This window comes from Lolium rigidum, chromosome 4 (genome assembly GCF_022539505.1).
Source record: "Lolium rigidum isolate FL_2022 chromosome 4, APGP_CSIRO_Lrig_0.1, whole genome shotgun sequence".
NCBI lineage: Eukaryota > Viridiplantae > Streptophyta > Magnoliopsida > Poales > Poaceae > Lolium > Lolium rigidum.
In genome coordinates, this window is record NC_061511.1 from 235,608,604 (window position 1) to 235,619,444 (window position 10,841).

Genomic DNA, 10,841 nt, shown 5'->3' on the forward strand with positions numbered 1-10,841 from the left:
TCTCACCGCAGTTTTCCAAATCCATCATTCCCCCCCCCATTCAAGCTCTTCCCTCTTTCAAGATCCAAGGCGATGGCAGGAGCTTCTTCACCGGCTATGACGAGGAGCTCGGCGGTGGTGGTCGTTGGCGTGCCTTCTCCATCGTCCCCGACCTCTGTTCTGTTGAATCCTCTGCCAGTGTTTGTTAGAAAGCCCTAACCCTAGACGTGGTAGATTAGATCTGTAATAATGCTACATGTGTGTAGATCTAACCCTAGATGGGGTAGATTTAATTTGTATGAAACCCTATTTCATGCTTGTCATAGAACGAATTTGGTAGTGATTGACCGGCGTAGGTTCTAAGCAACTCTTTTTCATGTGTGAGGTGTTTAATCTTTTGTAGGTCTCCATGACATCTACATCGTCGAGCACGGCCACTGTGGTTCTTCCTTCTTCTCCTTCGAGCACAATCACGGTTGCCCTGCCTGCTTCTCCGTACAGCTCACCGGCCTCTGATCTAAATCCTACTTCCCTGACTGTAAGAACCTCTGTCCCTTGTGCAAGGTTATTTCATGGTGGTTGATTTTACAAAATGTGCAACTGACAGCCATGCATACCATTGTTCATTTGTCTTGTGTAGGTCATCCCGCATTCTCCCGATATGATGTGCAAGCCTTCTATGTCTTGGATGGTGCCTGAAAACGCAAGGGCTGATCTACCTTTGTATCACCCCAAACCACATATGGTGTGGGAAGCACGTATGTTAGAGTTCGACCTCAACAGGGTTTGTGAGCAAGTCAGGAGCGGGTAGACTGTTCCCGAGCCTTCAAAAAACACCACCTCCAGAGTATCTGCAATGATTTTCCTAACTTCACATGCCTTATAGTTATCCCTACACGGGTGAATAACCACCTGAGGAAGTAGAGACGGAGGTAAGGCGCTCGTGTGCAAGATTAGGAATATTCCAGGAGTCACGTTTTGCCAGGAGAGCACGGACGTGATGATGGACAAGGGCAAGTTGAAGGCATACCTCATGGTTAGCTTGCATATCGCTGCTTTATTGTTTTACTTGTTAATTCCCATTTGGTGAGCTCAACTAACACAATGTCTTCCCAATATGAGCATTCCCCGAAAGCACAAGATTTGTTGAACACGCCCATAACGAACTATCAGCATATGAAGATGATCTTCGAACCAACGTTTGTACTTAACAAGATTCTCTTCACTCGCCACAAACTTGTGGTTGCTATCAACTACCTTGCGCACCACAAAGTCCATGTTAGCAACTATGCTGAGAGGATAGGAGCAGAGAGGAGGACCTGGCTTTGAACATGGCTGCGCAACTCTTAGTGGTACTGCTTTGTAGCTGTGTCTGATGGTGGTCGTGATTGGTTGCGGTCCTATGCATTTTGGAAGCTTCTGTAATATGCATTCCACTAGCTAGGAACTGATAAAAATTTGATGTTTGGACTGTAATATTTTGGGATGTGGTACATATACTAACCTCTCTGATGATAAACTTTTGATGCATCACGAGCTATAGTTTTTTGGGTTAGCATGTGGTGCATTGGTTATTATGGTAACTGCTATTAGTTAGTATCACCCCCTTAAGATGAATTGTCAAGCTGAAGTCCTTGGCCATGCTTCCAGGAACATGCGCAAGAGAGCCCCAAAAAAAGGAGCGGGTGATCAATGGTGCCTATAAAGTATTTTTGTAAAATAAGATTTGTGTGCTGTTAAAAATAATAATTAAAACCTTGTTCGGTTAATCCACTTCGCATGTGGACTGGAGTATTTTGAAGAGTATCAGGGGAGATTTTAACTTAAACAGAATCTAATACCTCTCAATACACTTCGAACCCGATAGATTTGCGGGAAACCGAAGTAACTAGGGATTTACGGCCAGTTGCAGCCACCGAGCTAGGGCGCACAAGGCGTACGTGTCGACACTCAACATCCTGACAGGTCATGTATATATTTAGCAACCTGCTGCGTCCCTAGAACATAAATTCCGTGCGATCCTCATTCTCCAGTTGGGTGCAACCACCGTTGATCCATCCGATATCGTGCCACTGACATCGATCGCCCATTTATTTCCGTCAGTACGTGAAGTAGACTCGTGTGTCAAAACAGCTCAAGCCTCGACTGATTTGTTTATAGCAGATGCTAGTGGTAAATTGGTGAACCTGGTATTTTTATTTATTTCATTCATAGTGTGACTGAATGAACACTGATACATCCCTTGTGGATAATTACTTTCACCATTTGTAGATGAGTTGTAATTTTTTTTCTCGTCTCTTGGGTATTATAGGGTTTGTGTACTTGGGTCCAATTGATTTTGAGTAATGAAGAACAAACTTTAGTGGGTATAGTTGGTGCTGGTAGTAGGACTTGGCTACTTGCTACAGGTGCACGTCAAGTGTTTTAGCTGTAGAGATGTGTACTACGGGGTATGCAGCTCAATGCTAGTACAGTTGAGGTGGTCCTCTCACTAATGGTGTATTTGAGGTTTTATAATCTTTCCATGATTGCAGCTAATGATGTGGTGACCAGCTTTCCAGCAAGGAAGGGAAGTAAACAAGTGGTCTCCTTTAAATCCAAAATAGATACTAGTAAAAAACTAACATTGAAACTTTTTTCTTAGAAAAACATATATGAGTACTTGGCTGACTTTCTCCTAAACTGAAGAGGTTCCCAATTTCGATGAATTTGGCCAAAGTTCAAAAATAGCTATTTAGTAGTTACGAAAAATGTATTCTGGTCAGATAGTTGGGCGACACACGAATTTGAGCCAAACTCACAGAGGATACATTTTCAATGAATTTGGCCAAATTTTAGAATTAGTCATTTTGTAGGTACAAAAAAATTGCATTTTATCAAAATAGTTCAGCCACGCATGAATTCGAGCCAAACTCAAGGAGGATACTACCTTTAACCATAAGAGGACATCGAAAGTTTGTCTCAATTTAAATGTATCTAGACACTCTCTAGTGTATAGATACATTCGGATTTGAATAATTCTTTAACATCCTTTTATGGATGAGAGAGTACTTTTTTCGACAAATCATCCAGCTTTGATTGGATTTCTATCAACTCCAAGCTAAGCCGTGCTGCCAGACTGATGAAAACTTAAATAACAGAATATTCAGAAAAAAAAATCAGTGGTGCCCGGCATATCTCCTAATCCATATCTCTCTGAAGCCTGCGTATATAATTACGACCCGTCAGTCCTTCACCCACATTCAGACACACACTCGCCTCAGCGGCTCAGCTTCAGCGCCTCTCTCTGCTCTCCAGCTCTTCCCAGCCAACATGGACATGGACAGCGAGCCGTCCACGCCGTCCCAGTCGTCCTACTTCTCCGGCTGCATGGCTTCCCCGGCGTGTCTTCCGGCCGCACGCCGGAGCCCCGCGCGCTTCCACCTCCTGTCTCGAGACGGCGGCCGCGACGTTCGCCGGCGGGCGTGGAGGCGGCTGCTCATGCGGCTGGTGCGGGAGAGCAAGAGCTGCATCTGCAGCCCCAGGGCCAGGGCGGCGCCCATGATCACATTCGGCTACGACGCCGACAGCTACGCCAAGAACTTCGACGACGGCCGCCGGCCCTCCTCCGCCGACAACCCGGCCGCCGGCCAGCTGATCGATTCGCCTGAGAGGCCTAGATGATGACTACCACTTTTTTCTTCCTCTTTTCGTTGGTTCGCTTGTAGCTGCTGTTCTTGGGGTGGTAGTTGCGACGTCGGTGTCGACGTCTCATCACCGGAAAATCGGTGCTTGTACAGAGCATGTGTAGATTTCCTGTCCAAATGTGACGAATGCGTCGCATTCCGTGTGGCTCCCTCTCGATTCTCCTTGTCTGAATTATCATTACGGGTACGAGTTGGATGCCGATCGACCTGTCAATCGTGTGGACAATCATACATATTAAGCAGAGTTTGCTACTAGTAACTTAGCTTGTGTGTTTTCTCTACTGAATCAAGACAACTTCTCATGGCACTAAATCTCAGCGCATTTAGTTGCAGTAGACCGCACTCGTCGTCGTCGACAAGGGGGATTCAATTCGGTGGGCAAGGGAAAGAGATGTGACGACGGTGGAGCCAAGCAAGACGGCGATGTTCTTCTAAGGAGTTAAGTGAGCTGAACGCAAAGTGGGGCTGATCAACCACTCATGGAGTCGAGCTAAAGCACGAGGTAATCATGGTACGATCATGGACGAGACTCGAGAGAAGAGAAAGGGAGCATAGTGCCCCGATTACACTCGACCGTGTCGGCTCAGAATATCCAACTGAACATAATGTTCTGGAAAGAAAAGAGGAGAAATGATCAAGTGGAATCGCCTTCAGTCTGGGAACTGGTGCTATCTTGTGTCCAGGGCAACGTGCCTTGGTTACAAAAACGTTCGATTTTCAGTAATGCTTGGTCAAATCCACCTTGACGCGGCCTTGCCGCGGCCATGGCGCTATCGATTGTGCCAAGAGGAAAGGGCGTTAGGTGTCAGTACCAATCTTCAGAAAATTGAAACACTCTGTTGGTTCGTTCTGATATCTTGAGGTCGGTGCGAATGTTTTACTGCCTTAATCTCAGTCCATCTAAGTTACCGTTTGTCGTTAATCAACCGGACTCCGTGGCCCAATGGATAAGGCGCTGGTCTACGAAACCAGAGATTCTGGGTTCGATCCCCAGCGGAGTCGTTTTTTGTAGTCTCCCTCTTGAACACCTCCATCTACTCCTTCGAACTCTTCAAATTGTTCATCTTCTATATTGGCGAAAAACCTTTACTTGTCCTGAAGTTTCAAACAACTTGTCCTGAAGATTATAATCTGAAAAGAATTTATGTTGGTTTTTACAAATAGCTTTTTTTAGGTGAAGTACAAGATCTAAAGGGGTCATCACAGAGCTTAAATTTTAGTTTTTACTTGCAAACTTGTTTAGTGGGCAACACTTGTGAACACTGTCTAAATATAATATTTCACTTCTTCTCGAAATTTGTTCTCAATGAAATATATTTTACTCGCTCCAAAGTTTATAAACATAAGTTTCCGCGCTTTCACAAAGGACTTGTTTAGGTGAAGTACAAGAGCTAAAATGGTTTTCATGAATCTTAAAATTTGTTTTCTACTTGTGAATTAGTTTAAAACAATATAGCTTGCGAACTTTGCTTCACAGTATAGAAATAGAAGTATTGAAAAGCAATGTTGTTATGAATGTTTGGCTACCACAAGCCATTTATCACTATGGTACATTTTGTTCTATCCAACGGGCTTGAGTTGGACATGGTTGGGAGGATAGTTTCAGGTCTGTGTGGGAATATGGTGGCAGGTTCACCACGAACTAGGGGTATCATTCTTGGCCAAAAAAATTGGTATCCCGCCGGCAACCGAAAAGTTTGTTCCCTTCCGAGAGAAACGTGGTATGTCCTTGTTACAAGAGCTAAAATTGTTCTCATGGCACACAATAGATGTTGAACAGCTGGTTACGATGCCGCGATATGCCGTGGCCTAATGCTTTCCCACTCTACGTTCAGGTGGATGAGTCCAAGCAACATCTCCTCTCGGTGTGTGTCTTCAATCGAGAGATATGGGTCACATTCCAAAGACGGGATCTAAAAAACTATAGTTGCATTCCCTCGACATCGGTTTAGGAGCCTGGCTTGAGTCCTTTCACACCCACACACCCTAAGTGGGGGCGAACGTGACATGTGGACAACTTGTGCGTTGGTAGCCTAAGTACTTTGGCGTCATAGAAACAACATGGTCTTCAACAACAAACCATCAAGAATGCGGTATGTCGCGGCCGGATGCTTGCCCACTCTATGTTCAGGTGGATGAGTCCATGCATCATATCCTCTTGTTGTGTGTCTTCTGCCGAGAAATATGGGTGACCTTCTTCCATAGATTGAGCGTAGAAAACTAGTTGCACTCCTCTACATCAGTCTAAGAGCCTGGGTTGAGTCCTTTCACACCCACACATCCTAAGTGGGCGTGAATATGGCATGTGGGCAGCTCTTATGTGTTGCTATCCTCGGCCCTTTGGCGTCATAGAAACGATGTGGTCTTCAACAACGAACCAACAAGAACGCCATGGTTCGAAGAATGAATGATGAGGTTGAGGCGTGATGAATGGTAGAATTGCTTCCTAGCTCTGGTTTCGTCTCGTTGCGACTTTGTCTTCCGTGGCATCCGTCATTGCTTATGTGGCCTTCTTCTATGGCACTGATATACAACTTGTTCGAGAAATGGAAATATCTTGTGTCCAGACCAACGTGGCCGGTTTTCAGGTGAATTTTGGAATAATATAAAAGATAATTAAACAATTATATTAGAAAAAAAACTTATTTCTATTTTGGATTATTTCTTTTTCAGTAGGACCATCTTTCTGGGTTAGGTAAAACATACAATTTTGGTAATGCTTGGTCAAATCCACCTTAACGTAGCCCTGCCGCGGCCATGGCATCGATTGTGACAAGAGGAAGCTCTGTTGGTTCTCCGTTCGGTTGTCAGATCTGATTGCCAAATAATCGCAGCACATGGTGCACAAAACTCTCTGCAAATCGACGACTCGTATTATTATGCACCCCTGATCCATTTCCAAAGTGAAGGTGATTCTGAAATGTAAGTCCATGCGCTTTCACCTACACTAAAGTTTAAATTTTCACAACATTGACTCCGTGGCCCAATGGATAAGGCGCTGGTCTACGAAACCAGAGATTCTGGGTTCGATCCCCAGCGGAGTCGTTTTTTGGTGTGTGGCCTATGGACATTTATCATCTATATATATCGAGGAAATAGCAGATCACACCAACTGTTGGGATTTCTTTTGCAGAGAACCACAACAATGATATTTCTTTGCACCAAACACCAATGTTTGGGGAAACGATTTGCACAAAACACAAATACTTCAATTAGGAGTCTTAACGGTGAATTAATCACATTAGGCCCACTTTCATAATCAAGGCGGCATGCAACATAGATTTCACAAGCTCTTTGCCGGACATAGATGAACAGAGGAGTTCAATCATGGTCAGCAGCAGCATCACAGCTCCGAGGCGGCAAGCGTCCGCAGGGAGGGGCACGCCAGCGGAGAAGGGACCTCTCCCTCACCGGCCCACTCCGAACCTCTCCCATGGACATCCTTTTGGGTGGCGATGTTGTTTCACGATATCCGGTGTTAAGAGAATCTTCACCGGCGTCCCCCCATAGTGGTCTCGGTAGCGATTTGGGGACTGGAAGTGAAAATGGGCTCACACCGGCGCCCCCAAATAGCGTCGGCGCTTTTCCGAACCCAATAGAAGCGCCGGCAACCCTCGTGTCGGCCCCTTGGCCAAGGGCGCAAATCGGACGCGTCGGCGCCTCGCGAGGCGAAATTTTTCTGCCACGAAGCCGCACGGGAAATTCTCCCGCCACGACGACGCGCGGGAATTTCTCCCACAACGACGCCGCGCGGGAAATTCTCCCGCCACGCCGCCGCGCGGGAGGTTTCCCACCTCGCCGCTGGTCTATATTATCCCTCCTCCCCCGCCTCATTGGTGCAAAAATCTAAACCCTAGAAAATACCACAATGGTCGATTCGTGGGAGGAGGCGGCGCTAGAGGCGGCCGTAGAAGTCGTGGAGGAGGACCCGCAGCTCGCAGAGTACAAGGCGTGGGAGGAAGCGGCGCTAGTGGCGACCGTAGATGCCTTTGTCGCGGACGAGCAACACCGGGAGGAGGTGCGGCTGCAGCGGGAGTGCCGGTTGGAGGTGCGCCAGCAGAAGGAGTGGGAGCAGCTTGCGCTGCGGCGGTCGACGCGGGAGGAGCAGCAACGTCAGGATGAAGTCTACGAACGGCGGTGTTTGGCGGAGATGCAGCTCCGAATTCCGCCGCCTTGACGATCTCCTCCGTATTTTCCGCCAGCTCGTTCGATTCCTGTTCCTCGCTATCCCCCGGTGCTCATGTATCCGCCACCGCCATCCCCGCCGCATCCCATGCGCTCCGCCGCCGTTTCCCTCGTCTAGACGACGTCCCTGCACTTCCTCTGATAGTGCTAACACCCCCCCCCCCTCCCCGTCGATGGCGTGCTTTGTACTGCCGTCCGCCACCGCTAGCGTGAATCACCAACTCACCGTCATCCGTTCAGTCTATTCGATCCAGGCAATCAGCGTCGCCGGGGGGAGGCGGGGCAGATTATAAAATGTCAAGCGTGGGCCCAATTAACGAATGGCTATCAAGGCTGTTAATGGTGATTTTATGTGTTCTGTGCAACGTTTACGACAAATACTGGTGTTTGGTGCAAAAATTTCTAGTGGTTGTGGTTTCGTGCAAAAGAAGCCCCAACAAGTGGTGCTATGTGCTAAAACCTCATATATATCTGGTGTTCTTTCAAAATTGTCCCTCGCGAATTTTACTTGTTCAAATACTTTTATATGAAACTTAATCCTGCTATTTTCAAAGGAGCTGTTTTAGGTGAAACAAAAGAGCCAGACAGTCTTCTTTCATAATCCTTTAACACATCTAGTTTTAAAACGCCAAAAGATGTAAACGAGTCCACCATAAACGGGCTGATAACTTGTTAGAAATAATACGCTAGTGGTTAATATTGGTTTCCAAGCCATTTGTTCTCAAGCAGCTCTCCATCCAGCAAGGCGTGTATATGCAAGACGACCGCATCTCATCATCCTCACCCGAGGGCAAACAACCGAGTTCCTCGAGCTTGGAGCTGTTAAGATGATAGGCCATTACTCTTTTCGACCATGTGTACAAAAAGACAATCTCCTTGTAAGGATGAAATCCAAGTATGTCAATATAGTCATCGAACCCTTCCAGAACAGTAACTTCAGTGTCAGTAGTAGTAGCAACAGTGCCATCCTCGTTGTCTGAATCCCATTCCGGTTCCTCTTTCTCTAGCGCTTTGTGGTTGACATCTTGTTGTATGGACCAAGATCCATCACCATGTTTCCAAGGAAAGCTTGCTAGCGCGGGCCGGAGATCGATCGCATGCTTCAATGTCCACTCGGGATCATGAGTTGATTCATTGAGAAACCAAATCTGAAGGTCGCATCCATCATGCTCGAACCCATAGTACACTCCTTTCTCGGACTTCCCGAGATATGGATCAATCTGTGGGTATGTTGTATTGATCGGCGGGAGGTGGATTACCCGGTACTTATTATCCTCTAAGCTTAATCTGCAAAAGAAAATTATTACAACATTATAGCAAACACTATTCGTGTTGAAAGATCTTGCTAGGAAAAGCAATTTATGAGAGAACAAGACAGACCTGATAACAAAGTAATTTTGATCCACGTAGAGCCGTCCCCGCCAATACACGGACTCATGGCCGTACACGTTTCGCAAAAATGGCTCCACGTCCGCGACGGACCGCACGGCCATCCCTTCCCTGGCGAAGGACCTCTCCTCCCACCGCCATGTCTTGGACGAGAACGCGCTCATGACGAAGGGCGACGGCGGCCACTCCATGCCGGGGCTCGCGGGGTATAAGTTGGTGTTCTCGCCGCCGTACCGGTGGATGACGCAGTGCATGAAGAAGACCTCGAAGTCCGGCGAGACCGTGGGGTCGAAGGCGAGGAAGTCGAACTGGCCAAAGCCCTTGACAGGCGTCCGGTCGGGGTACGGCGGCAGGAACGCCCACTGCCGCGTGGCCGGGTTGACGACGCCCTCGCTGAGGAGGATGAGGCCGTTGCAGTGAACCCCGATGCGCGACCAGCCGATGCCCGGGCGGATTTTGTCCAGGTAGCGGAGGTTCCCCTGGATCCTGGCCCCGACGGAGGGGCGCGAGAAGAAGGTCGGTGGGGAGTGCTTGGCCCAAATGTTGTCGTAGACGACGTAGATGCCGGCCACGGTGAACGGCAGGAGGTCCTTGCGCAGCAGGCGGTGGCCGTCGATGACGGCGCACCATGACTTGCAGATGGAACGGTAGGCGGCGAGGTTGCGTGGCGCCAGACGGCCGAGGACGTCCGCCAGCACGTCGCCGGGTAGCTGATCCATTGGCTTGTTTGGTGTGCAGCTGCGCGGTGCTTTCCCCGGAGTAATATAAGGGTGCGTGCCTGGGTGGGTTTAGAGTTTGTTCCGGTTTCACTCCGACTTTAGTTATGGACTCGATTTCGGACACGTACGTGCAACAACCTGGGCATTTTCGTGAACATATTGGACGCGTTCGGTAGATTACACCAATTTGCTGCACCACTGGCGCAGTGGGAAGAAGTCTCCTGCGCGTTTCCGACGGGTCATGGGTCAGCTTGCGCAGAGTTTTTTTTTTTTTTTGCCCCGTGGAGATTTAGGCTCTGCCCGTTTGGTAGGTCGGTTTTCAGACCTTGTAGCAGCCCAGAACGCCCTTCGTGTTTGGTTACAACCCAAAAATCGCTTCGTTACATCTTCCCTTCAATTGGTAAGGTTACCAGGGATCAACAACACAAGCAAGAACACATAAGCAGACTTAGCATTGATCATAGACGACACAAGTTCAGAACACACCATTGTTCAGACAGAATCATAGTTCAGGACACAGCAGACACGATCATAGTTCAGGAGACGACACGAACACCAACTAGACACGACATCGTAGCAGCGACACACAACCAGGTAAGCTTCAAACATGATTTTCGAAGACGACACACCTGGTGGCATCGCCATGGTATAGGCACCTGCTCATCACCTCAGTGCAGGTGAAGTCGAAGATGATCACACTGTACTCGAAGGACGACACCTTCTTGAAGGTGGGGAACTGGCCTACCTTGAGATGATGGGCGACGGCGAAGCCCGCCCACCCCTGGTCGATGTATGCGTCATCGTCTTCTCTCATCATACTCATCCTCTAGCTGCATCCAGTGTTGGTGTGGACGATGATGTTGGAATGGATTTCTCTGAACCA

General features: G+C 48.0%; 1 protein-coding gene and 2 non-coding genes across 3 annotated transcripts; all 3 read left to right on the top strand.

The window, feature by feature from the left end:
• The first annotated feature begins 3,127 nt into the window (after positions 1-3,127).
• Positions 3,128-3,820, top strand: LOC124650081. The gene has a single exon (XM_047189642.1). The coding sequence runs from the start codon at positions 3,292-3,294 to the stop codon at positions 3,640-3,642; it is 351 nt and encodes a 116-aa protein (XP_047045598.1). The 5' UTR covers positions 3,128-3,291; the 3' UTR covers positions 3,643-3,820.
• Positions 3,821-4,594: 774 nt separating this feature from the next.
• On the top strand, positions 4,595-4,667 carry TRNAR-ACG. Its single transcript has one exon. It is a non-coding gene; the product is annotated as a tRNA-Arg (tRNA).
• A 1,970-nt stretch (positions 4,668-6,637) lies between these two features.
• Positions 6,638-6,710, top strand: TRNAR-ACG. Its single transcript has one exon. It is a non-coding gene; the product is annotated as a tRNA-Arg (tRNA).
• Positions 6,711-10,841: the final 4,131 nt, after the last annotated feature.